The sequence below is a fragment of the Herpailurus yagouaroundi genome, unplaced genomic scaffold (assembly GCF_014898765.1).
Source record: "Herpailurus yagouaroundi ecotype Mexico unplaced genomic scaffold, PumYag 163, whole genome shotgun sequence".
In the NCBI taxonomy this organism is placed as follows: domain Eukaryota; kingdom Metazoa; phylum Chordata; class Mammalia; order Carnivora; family Felidae; genus Herpailurus; species Herpailurus yagouaroundi.
The window spans coordinates 61630535-61652472 of NW_024412404.1; the positions used below are offsets into that span (position 1 = coordinate 61630535).

General features: G+C 49.4%; 2 protein-coding genes across 4 annotated transcripts in view; one reads left to right on the top strand and one right to left on the bottom strand.

The window, feature by feature from the left end:
• The window catches only part of EDRF1 (erythroid differentiation regulatory factor 1), a 39898-nt gene extending 25911 nt beyond the window's left edge, over positions 1-13987 (top strand). For 2 of the 3 annotated variants that reach the window (XM_040486729.1, XM_040486730.1), the window contains 6 exons: positions 1293-1451; positions 1601-1750; positions 3058-3211; positions 4645-4760; positions 6115-6266; positions 13178-13987. In XM_040486729.1, coding sequence (XP_040342663.1) covers positions 1293-1451; positions 1601-1750; positions 3058-3211; positions 4645-4760; positions 6115-6266; positions 13178-13334 — 888 coding nt within the window. In that variant the 3' untranslated portion in view covers positions 13335-13987. Of the gene's footprint in view, positions 1-1292; positions 1452-1600; positions 1751-3057; positions 3212-4644; positions 4761-6114; positions 6267-11736; positions 11924-13177 lie in introns of those variants that run through there. The other variant, XM_040486731.1, reaches the window with a different exon arrangement.
• Positions 13988-15559: 1572 nt separating this feature from the next.
• On the bottom strand, positions 15560-21908 carry MMP21 (matrix metallopeptidase 21). The gene is made up of 6 exons (XM_040486733.1): positions 21578-21908; positions 20681-20820; positions 20339-20480; positions 18874-19131; positions 16287-16459; positions 15560-16032 (listed from the first exon to the last, which is right to left on the bottom strand). The coding sequence occupies exons 1-6, from the start codon at positions 21906-21908 to the stop codon at positions 15733-15735; spliced, it is 1344 nt and encodes a 447-aa protein (XP_040342667.1). The 3' UTR covers positions 15560-15732.
• Between the last annotated feature and the right edge of the window lie 30 nt (positions 21909-21938).

Below are 21938 nucleotides of genomic sequence, written 5' to 3' on the forward strand. Positions count from 1 at the left end.
CGAGGTTGTAAAGGGAAAGTGACTGTATTTCAGGGTTTTTTTTCCCACTTTACAGATACACAGAGAGTAGATAGTTACAAGACATGTAGAGATTATTGCCGGGCGGTGGAATTAAATGTGATTTTATTTGCTTAAATGTAATGAGCATGCCTTTCAGGCAGGGGACGTGGGGGGTTGCTTTTTTATAGTCAGGTAGCAGCGATTTTTTTTTTTTAATTTTTTTTTTTCAACATTTATTTATTTTTGGGACAGAGAGAGACAGAGCATGAATGGGGGAGGGGCAGAGAGAGAGGGAGACACAGAATCGGGAACAGGCTCTGAGCCATCAGCCCAGAGCCTGACGCAGGGCTCGAACTCACGGACCGCGAGATCGTGACCTGGCTGAAGTCGGACGCTCAACCGACTGCGCCACCCAGGCGCCCCTCGATTTTTTATCCTTAGACTCTTCTAGTTATTTTTTCTCGTTTACTAGTTATACAAACAAATTTTCATTTAAGAAGGAGAGAAACCAGGGGCACCTGGGTGGCTTAGCCGGTTGAGCGTCCGACTTCAGCTCAGGTCATAATCTCTTGGTTTGGGAGTTTGAGCCCCGTCGGGCCCTGTGCTGACACCTCAGAGCCTGGAGCCTGCTTTGGGTTTTGTGTCTCCCCCTCTCTCTGCCCCTCCCCTGCTCATGCTCTGTCTCTCTCTCTCTTTCTGTCTCGAAAATACACAAACGTTTAAAAAAAAAAAAAAAACTATAAAAAAAAAAAAAAGAAAAACCAAAGGAAGAAAATGCATCCTCATGCATGAGCAGAATTCAGAAAGCACCAAGGCTTAGGGACTTGCCATGGAAACGTGGACTGGCATGCGGCCAGCCACTTTGAGTAGCTTTTCTTCATTGAAACCGTTTCATAGATCGTTTTTTCCTTTCATAATATTGCCCTTCTGTAAATTGTCCCCAGATCAAATCAACTTCTGGGTGACTTTAAAGGATATTTTATTTGATTTTATTTTCTTAATTTTTTTTTTTTTAACGCTTATTTATTTTTGAGACAGAGAGAGACAGAGCATGAACAGGGGAGGGTCAGAGAGAGGGAGACACAGAATCCGAAACAGGCTCCAGGCTCCGAGCCGTCAGCACAGAGCCCGACGCGGGGCTCCAGCTCCCGGACCGCGAGATCGTGACCTGAGCCGAAGTCGGCCGCCCAACCGACGGAGCCACCCAGGCGCCCCAAGGATGTTTTATTTTTAATCTGCTGCTGGCATAGATTTAAACTGAGTGAGAACTGTGTCTTTCCCTCCCTGCACAGGCTGTTGATTACTATTTGAAAGCACTAAGGTCCCTGGGAACGCGAGACCTACACCCAGCTGTTTGGGATTCAGTGAATTGGGAACTGTCCACTACTTACTTTACTATGGCAACTCTCCAGCAAGACTACGCGCCATTATCTAGAAAAGCTCAAGAGCAGGTAATAATACTTGCTGGGCTATGAAAGAAGTCTGCAACTTTCAGTCTTTAACAGATACTGAACATATTTTCCTTAACAAGCAGTATTTAAATACTTTTAAGATGATAGGCTTGTCATTGTTTTCTCCTCCCCCTTAAAAAAAAACCCAGATCGAAAAAGAAGTCAGTGAGGCTATGATGAAGTCCCTGAAACACTGTGACGTGGACTCCGTGTCCGCTCGACAGCCTCTTTGTCAGTACCGAGCTGCGACCATCCATCACAGGCTGGCGTCCATGTACCACAGTTGTCTGAGAAATCAGGTACTGCCTTTCCAAGCTCAGTTCGATGCCAAGTCCATTTAGAAGCGTTCTGGGTGTTGGTCTTACATTTCAGTGTGTGTTTGTGATGCCGTGTGTTCTGTTGGCTGCTTTAAAATAATTTGGAGTGTAGGTAATGTTCCCTCTTGCCTGCGCTGCATTTTTTCCTCTTACAAGTTGAGTGGGTATCAGTTGACCCAGTTAGGTCTCCTCTGTGTGCTCCCCCTCCCTGCTGAGTCTCCCTCCACACCCACCCAGAGTAACTGCCGTCCTGGACTTTTCCGTTATGTACCCTGTTGGACCACTTAAAACAGTGTGTTTACATTTTACCTGGTTGTGAACTTTATAGATCAAATCATACTGTACACAGTCTTCTGTGGTTTATTGCCTTTCCCTGGACATTGTGTTAGTGAGATTCCTTCTGGTCAGTGCATTTTCTAGTTCAGTAGCGCTCATTTAATGACTGTACCACAGTTTGTTTATCCTCTCTGTGATTCCTGAACTTTTGGGTCGTTTCAGTTTGAGGCTATTAGGAATAATCTGTGATTGTTAATTATTTATTATTTTTCATTAATTATTGATAGCTGTGAACAGCCTGGTACATGAATCCCGGTACTCAGATGCATGTGTGTCTTAAGAATCCGTTGCAGCCCAGGTTGATGGTGCATTCCTCCAGAGAGGTTGTGTGGCTTCTACCAGGAATCTTGTGTTGGAAGTTTCTCAGGGATGTTTTTTGTTTGGTTGTTTCCCCTCCCCCCCCCCTTTTTTTTAAAATTTGTTTGTTTTGTTTTTTTTTTTTTGCTCAGGACCAAGATAATTTATCTTGCAGTCCCTTGGGCATAGGCTGCGTTCTGGGTACCCTCAGCCTGAGAATATTGTCCTTTTGAGGTCCAGCTTAACCACAGAGGATTTCTCTTCATGTTCCACTGTCCCTGGACTCTCTAGCCCTTGCCCCGGGAGGTCCTAATCAAAATTGAGGCGTGTCCAGGTGGCCTAATATCCCCAAGGCAGAAGCAAGCCTTAGTGTTCCAAGACCACGCGATGGGGAAAGACTTTTCTTTTCAGCACATGGTGCTGGCACAGCTGGATGTCCACATGCCAGAAGAATGAACTTGGACTCCTACCTCACATCGTATACAAAAATTAACCAAAAGCGAATTAAACACCTAAACGTAAGAGCTAACACCGTTGAAGACTTCTAGAGAAACAACACTAACGTTTAGTGATCCAGAGACTTAGTTAAGTAGTTATTGTGAAGTAACTGAAATACTGTGAAATAACTCAAGGCTTAGGATTGTTTTTGATTCTAGGTTGGTGATGAACATCTTAGGAAGCAGCACCGGGTGCTCGCAGATCTTCATTATAGCAAAGCTGTTAAGCTTTTTCAGCTTCTGAAAGATGCTCCTTGTGAACTCCTTAGAGTGCAGTTAGAAAGAGTGGCGTTTGCAGAGTTTCAGATGACCAGTAAGTCTTACGTTTTCATTTCCCGTGTTTGTGGGCATCAACTTAGTGTGGGATCCTCTTAGAGTGAGGCAGACCTGGAGATCTCTCTTGATTATAAATAACGTTTTCTTTTTAACTTGCCATAGTTGGTGACTTTGGGGAGGGGCCAGAAGTCTCTACACTTTTTGAAGTTTAGAAAATGGATTTGATTACGTTCAGTGACCTATTTATTTCATAGAAATAGTGAAACGTAGCCCCCGCTCCCTTATTTGAAAAAATGGGGCAAGTCAGTTGAGACCATCAGAGATTAAATCCTCACGAACGACTTAGGAAGGGAGAAGCGGTGGTAACGGAGCAGTGAACCCCTTGAAACACGGTGGGTACGGGCAGCGGTGGATTGTGGCAGCAGAACTGTAGGCCCGCGCAGGGCACAGATCTGTGGGAAGGGAAGGGCTGGACGAAAGCAAGCGCGCCCGCTCTGTCCGGGCTCAGCCACAGCAGGAAGCAAGCTGCCGCCGCACACAGAGGGTGTTTGCCGCGTTCTCACACTCGCGCCCACCTGCTCCCTTGTGCAGAGGGGTCCCTGGAGACCTAGCTCTTGTGCGGTAGAGACACACGTTCATTTGAAGTACGGCTGCTCATTTGGTTTTCTTTCAGTTGTTTTCTTGTATAAAATTAAAACAAACGTGCTACTTACCCACGTGGAGGACTCTTCCAGTGGAGTGTCCCCCGAAGGATGCACAAGGAAGTCGCGGCACTGCGGGCGGGGCGCGGGTGGCCGGGAGGAAGTCTCTCACCCGGCTCTGACTTAGACTTGGCGCATCTGTGAAAGCATGGCCGGTTCAAAGCCGGTTTTAAAAATCCTGTTTACTGAGAGTACGTCTGTTAACCTTTTGCCATCCTACGGCAGGATTAACCGCCACACTCTCTGGGAGTGGGTTTTGGGTGACCTTTCTTGATTTACATCTTCGAGTTTTCTGCCATGTTTGAATTCCTTCGAGAGAGCATGCGTCATTTTCATAAAAACAGTAGACAGTGGGAACAAATTTGCTGAGATAGGATAAGTATGGTTAATTTCCCTTTAAAAATTGAGTACCAAAAAGAGAGAGCGCGCGCGCCCGCGAGAGGGGGAGGGGGAGAGAGAGAGAGAGAATAGAATAGAATAGAATAGAATAGAAACATTTGCTTCCAGCTGGTTTCTTTGCCTTAACACTCAGGTCTTTCAGGGAGGTTGGGTTGTCACCCTCACAGAACCAAATGGTGCAGCAGGGAGACCGTTGTGATTTTTGCTTTGTCTAGGGATAATTACTAAAAGCTGGATTGAGAAAACCTGTTGAGGTTCTCATGAGCTACCTTTACGGGATTCGAAAATCAACGTTCAGTAATACATTGACATTGGAATGGTTTCTAGATTTATATTGAAAGGGATGATCATTTTGTGCTTCATACTGTAGGTCAGAATAGCAACGTTGGAAAATTGAAAACACTATCTGGGGCTCTTGATATAATGGTGAGAACTAAACACGCATTCCAGCTCATCAGAAAGGAGCTTGTAGAGGAATTTGACCAGGTAAATGGAGAAGTATTTATCTTTGGTTTTTGTGTGCCTTAAGCTAAATGGTTAATGTATATAGTGGGCGTATGGTGGGGGTGAGGTATGTATATTGTGTGTGTATATGCATATATAAACGTATGCATACATATACGTGCTTTGCATAAAAACACATTAACAGTGATGTATTATATTTTCTTGGTGGAATTATTAAACTCTTTAAGTTGGAACTATAGCTTTGTGTTAAATACTTTTTTCTTTAACCACGTAGACCTTAGTAAGGCTCTGATAGTGTAACGTCTCTGTTTTCTTTTATGGTTTTTTTTTTTTGTGTTTGTGTGTGTTGTCTTTTTTATCATTGTTCTGGTTTTGTTTTGTTTGTTTTAAAGGAAGTTACTGGTTGTTGGTTTTTTTTTAAGTTTTTTTTTGAGAGAGAGAGCAAGTGCCAGAGGGGCAGGGAGAGAGTGAATTCAGAGCATCCCAATGGTGGGGCTCGAACTCACAAACCGTGAGATCGTGTGAGTCCAAGTCAAGAGTCCGACACTGGGGGCGCCTGGGTGGCTCAGTCGGTTGAGTGTCCGACTTCAGCTCAGGTCACGATCTCGCGGTCCGTGAGTTCGGGCCCCGAGTCAGGCTCTGGGCTGATGGCTCAGAGCCTGGAGCCTGTTTCCGATTCTGTGTCTCCCTCTCTCTCTGCCCCTCCCCCGTTCATGCTCTATCTCTCTCTGTCTCAAAAATAAATAAACGTTGAAAAAAAATTTAAAAAAAAAAAAAGAGAAAAAAAAAGAGTCCGACACTGAACCGACTGAGCCGCCCAGGCGCCCCTGTTGTGTTTGTTTTTTAAGAAAGGCACGTAGCTCTTTTATAACTTCCAGTAAACTGCCAGGGAGCAGTTGAACGATGAATGGGCTTCAGCAAGCTCCTTGGAAAGCACCTCTGGTTTGCCTGGCTTTCCAGCATTCATGCCACCTTCTGCTGGGGCGAAAAGCTTCCCCGAGTCCGCATCGCACGCCAGCCTGTCCAGCCCCGTTCTGTCACACCCCATCGAACATCCGTTTTCCTCCTGCTCCGTCAGTGTGCACTCGGGGGAAGTAGGTTTCCATTCAGGATTAATTCCTACGTAAGTGCCTGTTAGGTGTGAGACATTTTTCTCGGCTTTTAGTCTGTCGGATGATCTCCAGGGTGAGGGGCTCGTCAGGGCCCCTGCCACCGACGGGCTGTGCCTGGGGGAAAATGACCTCGGGTCTGCTTTTGGTTTGTTTTGTTTTTTGGCTAAAACGTTTACTGGGTGGACACCACCGCAGCCCCATCCCTGGGTGCGGAGCCATAATCGTCCGCTAGCTGAGGTGAAGTGACCTTTTGTCGTTGGTAGCCGAAGAGTGACGAGAGCGCTCCAGCCGCTGATCCTTCGCCTGGTCTCAGTCGAGAAGAAGTGATCAAGCTCCTCAGTATATTTGAATCTCGGTTGTCATTCCTTCTCCTTCAGTCCATCAAACTGCTGTCTTCAACTAAGAAGAAAATGAGGTAAATGGAATTGTTCTCTGGAAATTTCTTCTCTAGCACCTTACTTTGTAGAAAGGTAATTTCTACCGACCCCGGGAAAGGATAGGTTGTATTTGTTCTTGTTTTGTATGTGGGCGACCAGGGATTTAAGTGGTGCTGTGACCTGTTAAACCAGATGAGACTCCTCGCAAGTGGCCTATGATACAGCGAAACTGTAGAAACAGACCTTGCTTCCAAGAGTAAATACCCTATTGGTTTTAATATTTGCCCTGAGAGACATGAATGACCCTGGAATGAAGACCTCGACTGTTTCTAGTAACCCTTCTGAGCATTGTCTTTAAATGGGAAGTCAGGACTACAGTTTTGATACCCGGCACCAAATGCACCAGTAGGAAGGAAGCAGATGACAGAATGTCAGGATCCTTGTAATGCCCAAGAACTTGGTGGAAAGAGTGAACGTCTCGGCAGAAAACGTTCTTCTACACCTGTATCAGCTTATACGATTCTGTTGTTTTACCAGACTTCTTATATTGGCATTATTAATTTAACTTGGAATTCTAGCAGTGAGTACTGGATCAGGAAGGTAACATAAATAATGTCTTTTTTTATTATTATTTTTTTTAATGTTCATTTATCTTTGAGTGAGAGAGACAGAGTACGAGCAGGGGAGGAGCAGAGAGGGAGACACAGAACCCGAAGCAGGCTCCAGGCTCTGAGCTGTCAGCACGGAGCCCCGACGCGGGGCTGAAATCCACAGACTGGACTGTGAGATCATGACCTGAGCCGATGTCGGACACTTAACCGACTGAGCCACTCAGGAGCCCCAATAATGTCTTTCCTTTTAAAATATACGTACAATCTGGCCATATTACAAAATTTGGAAAATAAGGGGAGAAAAATCATTCATCTTAACACATACATTGTCAGTTATCCCATGCATATTTTACCAATTTATAATCTTCAGATACAGGTAATTTTTGTCTCTATATTTACTTTATTTTTTATTATTATTTTTTTAATGTTTATTTATCTTTGAGAGAGAGGCAGCAGGTGAACGGGAGGGGCAGAGAGAAAGGGAGACAGAGAATCTGAAGCAGGCTCCAGGCTCTGAGCTGTCAGCACAGAGCCCGATCTATATTTGTTTTAATTTATACATAGTAAAATTTACTTTTTGTGGCATACAGTTCTTCAGGCTTTAACAAACACTTAGAGAACTGTGTCTCCTGCCAAAATCACCATGCGGAACCGCTCTGTCACTTCAAGAATTCTCTTTTGCTGCCTCTTTGTGGTCAGCCCCAGGATTTCAGGGAGAAAGCGTGCTGTCTTTTACCATTAAGTGTAGCATCACCTGTGGGTTTTTTATAAATGCCCTTAGTCAGGTTGAGAATGTTCTGGGGTGCCTGGATGGTTCAATGAATTAAGTGTCTGACCGTTGGTTTCAGCTCAGGTCATGTGATCTCACAGTTTTGTGAGTTTGAGCCCCGTGTCGGGCTCTGCTCTAGCTGGTGGCACGGAGCCTGCTTGGGATTCTCTCTCACTGCCCCCCACCCCGCCCTTTGCCCCTCTCCCACTCACACTGTCTCTGTCTCAAATAAACTTAAAAAAATTTTTTTTAAGTTGAGAATGTTCCTCTCTGTTCCTAACTTATCATTAGTGGACGTTGAATTTTTGTTAGATGCTTCTGGTCTAAACATTGAAATGACCACATTGTTTTCCTTCTTCAGTGTGTTAATGTGGGGCTCATTGAGAGTTTTTGTTTTTTGGTTTTTTTTTTTAAGGTTAAAGCAGCTTTGCATCCCTGATATACACCACACTTGGTTGGGATTCATCATTCTTCTTAATATCCCTGGGGTTTCTTGTACTAATACTTGGTTTTTGTGTGTGTTTGTGGGATGATTCTCTCCTGTTAGTGGTTTTGTCTGCTTTTGGGAGTAGAGCCTGCTGGCCTCATGAAATCAGTGTGCCCGTGTTTCCTCATCTGATTTTTAGAAGTGTAGAACTATTTCTTCCCTAAAGCTTTGTTAGAATTTACCAGTGAAAGTATCTTAACCTAGAGTTGGCTTTATTGAAAATTTTTCACAAAGAGTTTAGCTTCTTTTCATAGGTAAAATTTTCTGAGTGAATGAAAGTCTTTTTGTCTATTGTCAGATGTATAGGTTCACAGTATTCACTTATTATCCTGCTAATGTCTAAAGGTGTTTGTAGTGCTAGCTTTTTTTCATTCCTGATATTGGCAACTTTGATCCCCCCCCCCCCCCCTTCAGTTTGGTTAGGAATTCATCGATTGTATTAATTTTTTTTTTTTTTAATTTTTTTCTAATGTATGTTTATTTTTGATAGATCATGAGAAGGGGAGGGGCAGAGAGAGAGGGAGACACAGAAACCGAAGCAGGCTCCAGGCTCTGAGCTGTCAGCACACAGCCCAATGCCGGGCTCAAACTCACAGACGGTGAGATCATGACCTGAGCCGAAGTTGGACCCCCAACTGACTGAGCCACCCAGGCGCCCCTCCCCCAGCAGTTTGAACCTGTCGTTCCTGGGTGCCTTGTGATGGTTTCTTCCCTCTTCGGTGTTCTTCTTTCTCCTGCTCCATTGTCTCCTGTTTCTCCGTGGTTCCAGCTGTTCCTGTGCTAGACTGATCTTCTGCATAGCTGTCATGTGTTCCCTTGCCTTTGCACCCTTTTTCGGGGCAGCAAGGGTTCAGTGTGATTTCTATTAACCTATCTTCAGGTTCGCTGATTCTTGATTTTAGTCACTTACAGTTGAACTTGTTGAAGGCATTCTGTTTACTGTGCTCATTTCTGCTATTCTTACTGGGTTCTTTGTGTGGGTTCCACCTCTCTGCTGAAGTTAGCCAGTCTGTTCTTACGTATTGTTTTCCATTTGAGCCTTTTGACATAGTGATCCCTGTCCTTCTAAATCCCTTGTTGGAGAGCTCCAGCATCTGTGTCATCTGAGTCTGGTTCTGCTGTCTTACACGTGTGGTTTCCTTACCTTTCTCCATCTCTTATTTGTGGGAAACTGGACATCTCAGACTGAGGGGCATCATTTTCATCTCTCAGGAGTTTTTACACCTTTAGGAAGGGGGCTTGAGTTCAGTTTCCTAGTCTGGAGCTGAGCTGTGATTGAGATTTTTTTTGTCACTACGGTTACTTTTTCACGAATCACAGGCTTCAAGTTCTCGAGCAGTGCCTGGGCTTAGTGTGGAGCGGGTCTCCTGACGTCTTTCTTACCGTCTACTCCACCTTTCGTTTTAGCATTTTCGTGAGGAAGGTGTGTGGTACTTCAGAGAGGCTCTGTCTGCACCCTCTTAGCTCTAGTCCGGAGTCCATGTTCCGTTCCTACTTGTCCTTCCGTGCGTCTAGTCTGTTGTGGCGGGAAGGGCGTTGGCCAGGCCTTCTCCTTTAGTTTGGGTAAACCTCTCTTAGGCAGAAACTGGGTCTCTGAGTCTCAGCGTTGGGCCTCACACTGCCCCTGCCCCAGGGGAAGAGTGTGCCCACCTCCCCCCCACCATTCACTGCTCTGTCTGCATCGACTCTCACCAGCGCCCCAAGGCTGACATGCCTTGTTGCCCCTCCTCTCCCTCCTACCCGCTCCGACTCCACCCTGCAGATTAAGGCTTGCTTTTTTTTTTCTTTTTTTGCAACTTGATTTTATTTTTTTTTTTAATTTTTTTTTTTTTAACGTCTATTTTTGAGACAGAGACAGAGCATGAACGGGGGAGGGTCAGAGAGAGAGGCAGACACAGAATCTGAAACAGGCTCCAGGCTCTGAGCAGTCAGTACAGAGCCCGACGCGGGGCTCGAACTCACGGACCGTGAGATCGTGACCTGAGCTGAAGTCAGCCGCTTAACCGACTGAGCCACCCAGGCGCCCCTGTTTTTATTTTTTTAATACAATTTATTGTCCGATTGGTTTCCATACAACACCCAGTGCTCATCCCAACAAGTGCCCTCCTCCATGCCCATCACCCATTTTCCCCTCTCCCCCATCCCCCATCAACCCTGTTTGTTCTCTGTATTTAAGAGTCTCTTATGGTTTGCCTCCCTCCCTCTCTGTAACTTTTTTCCCCCTTCCCCTCCCCCATGGTCTTCTCTTAATTTTCTCAGGATCCATATATGAGTGAAAACATACGGTATCTGTCTTTCTCTGCCTGACTTATTTCACTTAGCATATAATAGCCTCCAGGTCCCTCCACGTTGCTACAAATGGCCAGATTTCATTCTTTCTCATTGCCAAGTAGTATTCCGTTGTATATATAAACCACATCTTCTCTCTCCATTCGTCAGTTGATGGGCATTTGGGCTCTTTCCATAATTTGGCTATTGTTGGGAGTGCTGCTATAAACATTGACCATTCCCTGGAGAGGAGGATCTGGGTGGGGTTGCCTGCCCCTCTTGTAGCCGTAGCTGGTCCCGTTATCCGGCCCACACGAAGGGCTTTTTTTTTTTTTAGGACTCTCACCAGGTTTTTTATGTGAGCATCTGGTGGGGTCCTTGAAGAAAAGCCTACAAGGCCAGGTGACCTCATCCTATACCTGCAGCTCCCAGGGGCCCCACGCTCCCTCACTCGGCCTCTCCCGGCTCGTTCACTGTTGTAGCTAAATCCTTAGCAGTTTCGGCGTCTGCCGCAGGCCAGGAAGTACTTCTCCCTCTTCCTGCCTGTCCTTAGTCTGCAGCCTCGGTGGCCCAGCAGCCCCAACCCTCTGTTAGATTCCAGCAGTCCCGAACTCCTGAAGTGGTAGTTTGTCCTGCTTTGTGCTGTTGGGTTTGTCCTAAGGGTGGGAATGGTGCTCTAGCTGTCTCCGTCTGAGCAGAAACACCTCCAGTAAATGCTTTCAAACAATCCTCTGTGGCCTTAAGGAGAGCGTTTGTGGGGTGGAGCACTCAGCGTTGGGCGCCTTCTCCGCCCTGTCCCTGCTTCTCAGCAGGGGGTGGTGGTCTGGGCAGCAGTTGGCAGACACCCCACCTTCTGAAGAACCAGAGGAGGAGAAGGCGGAGGGGACCGTGCATGTGGGGACACACGCAGTTGAAAAAGTTAGTGCTTCTCCTGTTTAACGGCAGCGGGTAAATTTTGAAATGTTTTATTGGTTTCCACAAGGTGGCGACATAAATATGTGTGAGAACCACCAGCTCTTTGTGGGTTTTCGCAAATTGGTGGTCTGAGTAATTGGCCAACGGGTGACAGTTCCGTCCTATGGTACCTTTTGTAAACATACCTGTCCTCTCCTCTGTGTGTGGCCTAAGTAGTTTTATTTTAGTGGAGGGTCTTCTGACCCGTCTTCTCAGGTTATTAATATCCTGTCAAAAAAAACCGCTTAAAGTTTTTGGGTAAGATGCATGAAGTCCTCTTCCTCTAATTTGTGTTAATTTTTTCAAAATTTATTGAAGACTGTTAAATGTGGTATTTGTGTGCATACTATGTTGATAGGGCTCCAAAACAGACTGGTTCCTAAGTCAGTGTGTCTCTTGTGTGTCACTGGCCGGCACAGCAGATACACGTGACTTTATCGCTAGGAGGGAGACCTGTGCTGTGGCCCTGCTACCTCACCAGGAGTCCGGGAGCGTTTCTGTCTGCAGTAAAAGGAGATCAGAGCTAGACTTGAAAAGAAAGGAAATGCTAGTAGGTTTTTGTTTTGTTGATTATTTTCTACCCACCTCACCTGTGCTTTAAAAAAAGAAAAAGAAAAACTGAGCTTAGTAGTTAAAAATCTTAATTCTTTCGGGGCGCCTGGGTGGCGCAGTCGGTTAAGCGTCCGACTTCAGCCAGGTCACGATCTCGCGGTCCGTGAGTTCGAGCCCCGCGTCGGGCTCTGGGCTGATGGCTCGGAGCCTGGAGCCTGTTTCCGATTCTGTGTCTCCCTCTCTCTCTGCCCCTCCCCCGTTCATGCTCTGTCTCTGTCCCAAAAATAAATAAAAAAAAAAAGTTGAAAAAAAAATTGTTTTAAAAAAAAACAATAAAAATGCTTTTTTTTTTTATGTTTATATTTGAGAGAGAGCGTTTATGTGAGTGGGGGTGGGGCAGAGAGAGAGGGAGACACAGAATCGGAAGCAGGCCCCAGGCTCCGAGCCATCAGCACAGAGCCCGACGCGGGGCTCGAACTCACGGACTGCGAGATCATGACCTGACCCGAAGTCGGACGCTTAACCGACTGAGCCACCCAGGAGCCCCCAGAAAGGAGTTTAAATTTCTTATAAGATTATCAGAGGTTTTGCAAATGTCAACCCCAGCCCAGAACTAAAACCTAGCCATCTTAGGCCCAAACTGTACATAGTGAATGCATTTTAAACAATCACTTTACTGTGCCATGGGTGGTTTTGAGAGGAAGAGAGATTTGCCTGATTAAAGAAGTTGAAATAAGAGGGAGAAGAGAAATGAGGTTCTACAGAGGGTTCTCCAGGGAAGACCTCCCCACAGTCGCGTTACATGTGTGCCCGTTAACAGGGCTGAGGGGTGTCAGGCTCAGCACGGAGGAGGGAGGAAATCCTGGGTAGCTTTCCAGGCCCCAGGCTGCCCCAGGCTGGATTTTCATCGTAGCATATCATCGGACATGCTGTTTTCTTCTTGTTTAATGCACTCCCCCCCCCCCCCGCCCCCCCGCCACTGCTACCTCAGTAGCCTGCAGATGCCGTGAGCACAGGGACTCTGCTTGGTGTGTTTTGTTCACGGCCATGAGCAGTTCCCAGTACATAGTAGGCACTCAGATATTTGTGAAGAGAACGAACCTTGGTTTTAATTGACGTATTGAAGTAAATATCTAAAAACGGGCCTGGGAACAGTGACTGCGAGAAGGTAAGCACGGAATAGGCCTTAACGGACCACCCGCTTCCCTGTGGGCAGTGACGGTCTGGGACTGCTTATTTGGGTTTCTTTCTGGATCGTCGGTGGACCTCACTGTGCACTTCTGTTTTGTTTTTGTTTTAACGCGGCAGTAATACTGAAGAGGATGTAGTCCTCAAAACCAACAAGCAGATTTACTCCCAGCTTTTGAGAGCTACCGCTAACAGAAACTCCACTCTTCTGGAAAGGATCGACGTCCTCATCCAGTTGCTGGATCAGCTTGCTCGCGGCGGCAGTGGCGGCCAGTGACTTGGGCCTGAAGCTCCGTCCGCAGAGACGCTGTCAGTGCCTTCTGCTCTTGGGGCCCGGTTTGTCCATTCGGTGCTTCGTGTCATTAAATAGGAGGGAAAGACTCTCCTGTCACTAAAGACAGGCACAGCAGTGGAAACACAGTTCTCTTTTCCCGTCACGGACACATCGTGGTTGAGTTCTTTGCTTCATTTGAAGTGGAGGCAGAACCAGACTGAGAGCCCCCGGCGTTGGTTTTTCAGAGACATACGTGGTGCCTCCGTGTTCACACCCTTGCTGTGATGCAGCTGCACTTGTAAACAGGTTTCAAGTCCGTTGGGCTCCATGGGTTTAAGATAGAATTATTTTGGATGATGTTACCGTGGTCAGGGGAACTTGAATCCAGATGCCTTTAGTGGTTCAGGTGGGTTCAAGAAACATCCTGTCTCTACGGCGCTTCCCGGTCGCACGGAAGGCGGCCCGCCCTCCCCCCGTGTCGTGGGCTCCGTGGTGTTGAGTTCGGGGCGCGCTCTGAGAGCGCCCGCTTCTCTCTGACCGGCTAGGACAGCTGATCGAGGATAGGTACTGCTCCCTCTTTCTTTCATTGTAAACTGGAAACTGTGAACAAGGTAAGAAAACTATTTTGAATAAATAAATTATTTATTTAAAATGTCTGTTATTTTTCCTGAATTTCACATTCTGCACTTTGAGTTTTGATTTGAACTGGTTTAATCAATCTTCCAAAGTGAAGATTAAAACATTAAAATCTCTGCCATTCACCGCATCGTCACAGAACGGGACGCTGCTTGCACCCGTCACGCACGGCTCTCGTCTGGGCACCAGCGCGAGCTCTGCTTTCTCCGTGCCCACCTCGCGCTGCCTACCTGCCCTGGCACCACAGCCTCCGTTTCAAGGAAACGGAACAGAAATCGGGCATGCCATCTCCCGTCGGGTTGACGGCTGGGACGTGTAGACGGGAGCCCGCTCTGCCGCCACGTCCGTCGGCCTGGCCCCGAGTGCAGGCTCACCCCTGACCTTCAGCGCCTCCCGCAGCCCCTGCGCCTTGGCCAGTAGTCCCTCCGCTCAGTGGCCGTGCCCTCTGGAGGAATCTGAACCGTACCAGAAAGTTGTCTGGAATAAAGTTGGTCCTTTACAAAGTGTTTTCTCGAAAGCGCGCCGAGATATTCAGGTGTTTTCCTTGGCGGTGAGTTGACACCTGTCCCAGCTTGACGGGACTGTCGCTGGCCCTGTCCTTTGTCTACTTCTTTGTTATCTGGTTTGCATTTCCTTGGGACAGATGTGCATCCGTTCTCAAAAACCACTGAGGCATTTAAAGTTTTAACTAAGTCGTGAAACAGATGTACAAAAGCAGACATCGTCCGTCGGGACAGCCGTCCCTCCGCTTCCCCTGCGGCGAGTGCTGTCCTCACTGGTCCAGCCCGCACACTTCCCCCGAGAAGATCCAGTTTTGAAGTAAGCTGGCATCAGGATGTCGCGTTCCTGGTCTTGTCTTCCAGCCTCTCCTTGGCTGAACAGCCTTTTAGTCGAGGAATATTCGTTTCTAAGCAAGAAGATGGCAATTCTAGCTGTCTTCACTTGTCGAAACAATAATATGAACGTTCCCTACAGGGGGAGAAAAAAAGTCTAAATGTTGTAATTTGCTGATTTTAAATGAGTGCTTCTTAAAGTGCTTGAGCTTTGGCTGGTAGGTGGGCAGAATTGTGCTACTTGTGGCCTGGTCATTGAGACGACTTGTTTTTCAGTTAATTTCAGGGCAGGGATGGAGAGAAGGTGCCAGGGCCCTGGGTCTGGAGTCAGAGGCAGGGGTCACCAGCAGCCACTGCGTTGACCCTGCTGGGAAGGACACAACGGTGAACTTCAGTTTCTAGGACTAGAAATGTGCAAACTAGTGTGGGCCTTGGCACTCCAACGGAGTTGTGAAGATGGAGAGAAATGCGTGGGGAAACCTTCCATACGCTGTCCGTGAGGGAAACGTAAGTTACCACACCAGCAAGTGTGGAGCACAGTAGTGGAGCTTTTCCGATGAATCCCTATGTTTTCGGGGAGCCGTATCTCCTTCTGTGATTGGATCCTTTGGCCACGGCTACGTTCCCATCTAGCCATGAAATCGGTACAGGGGTGACGGGTGGCAGAAGGACAGGGATGTGTCAGGATTTGTTTTTTTTTTAACCTTTCCTAAAAATGTCCTAAAATCATTCGGTAATTTTTTTTTTTTTTTTTTTTTGGCCCGTAAAACGGACTTCTAAACCACGTATTTGAAAAGTTCAGGTAATAGCTTTTTCCACTGGGTTTTAGCCCTATTTGTTTTGGTTACTAAAGATCTGGTTTATTTTCTTTGTAAAAGACCCGACTTTCTCTCAGAAGAGAAATCCCTTTCCCCACTTGCCTGTTTTTCTCCTTACATGTTCAGGGTGGAGGCATGGACATCACAAATGTCAAACCACCTCCCTGAGATGGGCTGCTTGGGAAATAAGCCATTTGAAGGAAGCCAAGGCTGGTGCTGTTTGTCCTTGGCATTAACCACTTTCCAGTACGCATTGCCTTTGAGCAAGAAAACGGAGTTGTGTGCGTAGGAGTAATAGGCTGAATCTATATTTCTGAAAGGATGGTTTTGTGGCTCTATTCCTGGAAATACCTCAGTAATCTTCATTGGATAAGAATCAAGTACTTGATTTCTGTTGACATCAAATGCAAACACCTGCAAAGCAAGTAAGAAAGTGAGACCGGCATTTCTGAAAACCATTGATTTTTTAGATTAATTTTAGGAATGAGCTAAGTAAATCTGTAGCTTTGCACCAAATTCTCTGGGCTTGAATTTCTTAATTTTCCACATGATGGGACCCGCCATGGTCATACAGGGCCGAGGCAATTGAGAACAACTTTTAACAACTTGGCCCTCTGACAAACCTCGGGGTGATAGAAGCCACACCAAGCTGGAAAGCCTCTACTTACGAGGGACTCTTTGAAGAAGTAAATTAACTGTTTTCTCCGGTCATAAAAGGCAGTGTCCAGAGGACTTGGAATGCCAGGAAATCCTTCCGAAATCAATCTGGGGTAGCTTCTCCCTTGTTCATCCTCTGTGTAGGCCTGATCCTTGTCGCTGTCGTATCTCCAGTACTGATTTCCTGAGAGCCAAACAAAACATGCTTATATGGCTTATTACCATTTAATTATGGACGACAAAGAGGCCCACTTTCAATCTAGGTCTCCGCCAACCGTGATGTTTTGCCATGACCCCAGAAGGCAGCAGGACCTCAGCATCTGAGTGAAGCCTCCACTCAAGTGAATGATTCTCCAGGTCTTGAATTACTTCTAGATCGGTTCTGACCATCATTGCCGCTATTAAGATGTTGGTTGCCTTTTGCAGGGCACGCCGGCCCCCTGGTGCTCATCAAAAGCAAAAACAAAATGACAAATCGTACGGTCTTTTTCACATAAGCATCTTCTGTTTTTTTCCCTTCTTCCTATGTAGTCTCATGATCTTCCTTTTACGTGTTAGGATCCCAGGGGTTGCCGTGAATCGTTTTCCCACCATAATAAATATAAGCCCTCTTTTTACAGAAAACAATCATGATGCTTATGATCAGGTCTTTTAAAGATTTTGTTTAAGTAATCTCTACACCCAGAGGGGCATTAAACTCAACCCCAAGATCAAGAGTCACACGCTCTACCAGCTAAGCCAGCCAGGCACCCCAGCTTTTTGTCAGGGTTGTAGAATTCTGCAGTTCGACTACCATCTCGGTTGTACAAATGAGGAAACCGGAGAAGCGCTGAAGCACTTCATCCGGATTCGCGGCCCAGGTGGGACCGGTGCGGCCCGAGACTCCCTTATCCCACCCCAGTGACTCGACCCTCTGTCCTGTGAAGGCACAGCTTGTAATGTTGCTCTGTTTCAGTTCACGATCCAGATGCCTATTTCGTGCTCTGAAACAGCACAGGACTCTTCTGGACTCTCATTAGTTGCTCATCCCGAACCCTGGCATATGGTCAGCATAAAATAGAATAAATCCACTGAGCTAGAGGTTTTGGTGTTCACAACCTACGTCACATCACAATCAGTTCCGTTCCGTAGCAGCCGCCCACGCGAGCTCCCTCTCGCCCTGCTTCTACCCCGTCCCCAAAAGGTTTGCCTTTGAGAGAAAACAGTGACGTTTGTCCGGCCAATGGCACAGTTCACTCTAACTGGAATATTTGAATTTAAAGTATTCTCGGCCAGTTAAACTTAAGAGGTTTTTTACAGCTCCGAGACTAAAATACACGTGTTATTACAGCAGTCCCCCACGATGACCTAATTCTGTAACGAAGAGTCTTTGTTGCCTGTGGAAGCTCTCGTCCAGGACTTCTTAGGACCCTGAGAGATGTGCTTCCAACTCTGAGAGCCCTGGACTAGACAAGTCCGCCCTGGGCAATTTGTTTCTGTAACTGCACTCCATTCTTCCTTTGTGCGATGTAAAGAAAATTAAGGCCAGATTCATGCACTGGTTTCTTGCGGCAAAATCTGCACACAGCTTCCTTTGGGTTTGGCTCTTGCCTCTCTGACTCCTGAGCCATTTAAGGCCAGAGGGTCCTATTGCCGGGGCTCAGGCAGACCGAGGGCACACGGCTTACCTCTGGGGCAGTTCGGGGAAGGGAAAGAAAAAGCAGCCACAGAATCTTGTTTGTGCTTATCAGACTCCGGGCATTTGGTTTGCAAACAGCCAGCCTCCGTGACGCGGGCAGAGGCCCCCCGGGCAAGGCGGCCTGTAAGGGGAGCGGCAGGACGGTCCCGGCCGGTCTTCTCTGCGCATCCACGGAGCCCAGACCCCCGCCTCGGTCTCTGCCTCCCAGCAACACGCTGATCCTCCCTGCTCAGAAACTGCCACCGACGCCTCACTGCCTGCTGGCTGAAGTCCAGCCCCCGGCCACGGTGCTCGAGGCTCTCGGGGCTCAGGCTGACCCTGTCTTTCCAACCTGATCTCGTCCCGTGTGAGTGCCCTGCCCCTGCACCCCGCGGGTTCAGCTGTCTCAGACATCTTTTCCCCTCCCTCTAAAGCCTTGCTTCCACTTCCTGTGTCTCACACCCCACCCCTCACCCCCGTCCACACTTCCCCCATCACACCCCCGCTGTCCCGGCGGGACTCCCGGGGTCCCACACGGCCTCCGGGTCTGGATCAAAAGCCCTGACTTCTGGGTGGCTCCAGCCTCTGGTTCCAGGTGGCCGTGGTCACCTTATCCGCTCTCCTTCACCACAGACTTCTAGCGGGGGGCTTCTAAGGCGGCTCCTCTCCAGAGGAAGGAAAACTGCTGTCGGGGGGGCCCCTTTCTTACAGGTCTCGGGCAACCACCTCTGCCTGGCACAGCCGGTTCACTCATTCATTTGTTCACGTGACGCATTCGGCGCCTTCATACCCTGTGCTCAGAACTTACGGTCCGGTGGGACAAGCCAGTCAGGTGAGTCACTGCAAGAGCACTAGAAGATTCCCTGGCACGGGGCTCAAAGCCCTCGTTCCGAGTGCGCCTGTGTGATACAAGAAATCGAGCCATCCGGGAGAACCTCTACCTTTAAAGAAATAGCGTTCGTCTCTTCTCCACGTCCAGAGGTGGACAAAAGCGTCTATGTTTTGTGTTGGGATTCCGCGCCAGCCGCTGAGGATTTGGATGGGGTCCCCGTAGCGTGTCCGGCTGTTTCGATTTTCGTAAAGCCAGTACCAGCCGTTGCGGAAGAAATACGTGCTAAACCTCATCATCGCTGCTCCGTATTGGTTTCTCTCTTTGCGAATCCAGTCAAATGCGGTATCAAACGATCCTTCACATGAACCTTCGGAAAAAAAAAAAAGTCCCTCGTCACCTGGGGCAAAAACCACCTGTTGCTACTTTCACGTGTGATTCAAATAGAGACCATTGCAAAGCCAGAGTTTTCGATTACACTTTTTTTGGTGTGTGTTTATTTTTGAGAGAGAAAGAGCGCGTGCGCGAGAGGGGGAGGCGCAGAGCGCGCGGAAGACGCAGAACGGGAAGCAGGCTCCAGGCTCCGAGCTGTCAGCACAGAGCCCGACGCGGGGCTCGAACCCACGAACCGCGAGATCGTGATCTGAGCTGAGGCTGGACGCTTGACTGACTGAGCCAACCAAGCGCCCGTCTCTTCAACGGTCTTAAAGCAAGACGCCACACAAGGCTGGAAGTAGGCCTGCCCGGAGGTGGCGGGGAGGGGGGCCTGCAGCACTGCTGGCTCACGTGGGCTGTTCCGGCTCATCTTGGTTCTCTCAGAGGTTCTCTCAGAGGTTCTCTCGGAGGCGCTCCCGGGCCTCTAAGTGTCTCCATGCGGATGCTGGTCATGTGATCACCTTCACCACAGCTGATGCCTCCTGACCGCTGGCCTGACCTCATTTAGAGGCAAGAAGCTTGGTTCTGGGCACACACCAGAGTAAGACCGCCTCTGAGGGAAACACGTGCCGTCCTGGCACCGCTTACTGTCCCCAGAGGCCCAGGGCCAAGAACATAGGGTCGGAGTGGAACAGAAGGGGGGTGGTCTCTGTGTTCGGTGGAAAAGGGGAGGGCAGCTCGCTTTCCCTTCAGCCTCCAGGCTAAGCCATTAGTCACTTCAGTTAACTAACCACTCACACCTTAGCCTGAACAATTAGAGGTGAAAATTGATCCTCCCTGCTCTTTGCTTTGGGACGGCAGGAACCTTCTCCCTGGGGCACCTTCTCCCTGGGGCTTCCGGGATCTGTAGCTCCCGGGGGAGGGGGGAGGCCACCCCTTGGGCGGCCCAGTGCTGTTTGGAAAACCGCCAAGCCCTGTTCCTTCCTCCCAGAGATGTGATGTAGCACGTGAAGCAGAGGCCACAGGAGGGAATATCCATGCCGGTGGCCACCTGCATCCCCGAGCTAGAAGGCAGCTACTGCTGGGTGCTCTTGGAGTCGTACTGTTCCGTGCTCTTGGGGGGCCCGGCCTCCCGATAGGGAGCGGGGTCCTGTTGAGTGTCCTCTGGGAGCTCTGAGGAGGATCTCCCAGAACAGTCTTACCGTACAGCTTCTGAATGGCTTTTCTGTCCGACCAGTCCAGCTCAAACGCAGGCTCCTGGGGAGTATAATTCGGCCGCATTATGGATCCCGTCCTGTACGTGTGAGGCAGGCCGAGTACGTGGCCAATTTCATGGACGGCCACCTAGAAGGGGACACAAACCACGGGTGCAGTGCCGACCGTGGGCGTCCGAGCGCCTGCCAGCGGCGGGCCTCGCCAAGGGGAAGGGGGACGATGGTGAAAATCGGGGAACCTTCCCAGAAGGCTGTCCGCTCTTCCCTGAACTCCAGCCCACCCGGCACCGCCCTCTGCCCGGTCACTCCCCGCGGCCCGAGACCACTTACTTTGAGAAGGCTGATGCCCGCATCACTGCTGGGAGGTGTGAAGTGCTCATCATCGTCAAAGTGGATGTCGCCCAGGCGCCAGGCGTGTGCAAACTCCTGCCCGCTGCCATCAAAAACCCGGGGACAGCCCAGGTGCCGGCCTGGCAAGGGGACAGGGAGCACAGACACGTTCCCCCAAAACGGTCACAGCCTCGAGGAGCTTGTAGTCCAGGAGCGGAAGCCACAAGTCGCCTGCGCCACAGCGTTTTGAAGTCTAAACACTAAACACGCAGACTCTGTGGGAGCCCAGAGAAGGGTTCGGGGCATGGGGGTGCTATCAAAAGGCGAGATCTGAGTTGGATCCTAACAGTGGACGGGCCAGGACAGGAAGAAGGTGCAGCCCAATGATCACGTCCCCTTGCATGAATGCTGGGGACTTCTCACAGCAGGGAGTCAAGGGAGTCAGCAGGGCAGCCCCTAGCACCCCTCGATCCCAGCGGGGGCGCCTGCAGAGAGGTTACTTTGTCCAAACCCACCTGGCTAGGAGGGCTCAGTGCCCTGGCTCGTACCCTGCTGAGCTCGCTCCCTGCCGCAATGCTGACTGGGCTGACCTGCTCCAAGACCAGCAGTGAGGGGCCTTCACTGATGTCCCTATGTGACTCCCCCCGCCCCCTGTCCTGTGCAGGGTGGTGTGCCCGCACCCTTCCCGGTGAGCTGTACTGAAGCGCCTACACAGGGTTTACGACATGACCACGCCGCTGCCAGGGGCCATCTCGGGACACCCCGGGAGACAGCGGTCGTGGCACCGCCGGACAGGTGACCAGGGCGGGGCTCCCTATGCTAACCGGGCCCTGCCTGCGGCCGTGGGGGTCGGTGACCGGGAGCCCAGGGTTGGCTCGCCGTCTTCGCCCTTCTCACCTCGTCCGAACCCCAGTTTTATGTCCACCGCGGCCGCTGGGGCGGCGAGGTCCTCCCGGAAGTCCAGCGGCGTCACCTCGCTCCACATCCTGAAGGCCAGTCTGAGGATGTGCCGCTGCTCGTCCACGGACAGCTGGCCGCTGGCGCCCTCCCCCAGCAGCCGCCACGTCAGCGTCCTCTTGGCGAAGGCCCGGGTGTCCCTGCGGGGCGCGGCGTCCTCGGACCCCGGGCTCCGTGGCGGTAGCGGCCGCGCGAAGCGCTTGGGCCGCACCCGGGGCGGCGGGGACGCCGGCGGCCGCGTGTCGGGGACGCCGCAGCGCGGCCTGTTCATGGCCGCCAGCGTGGCCGCGTCCAGCCGCCC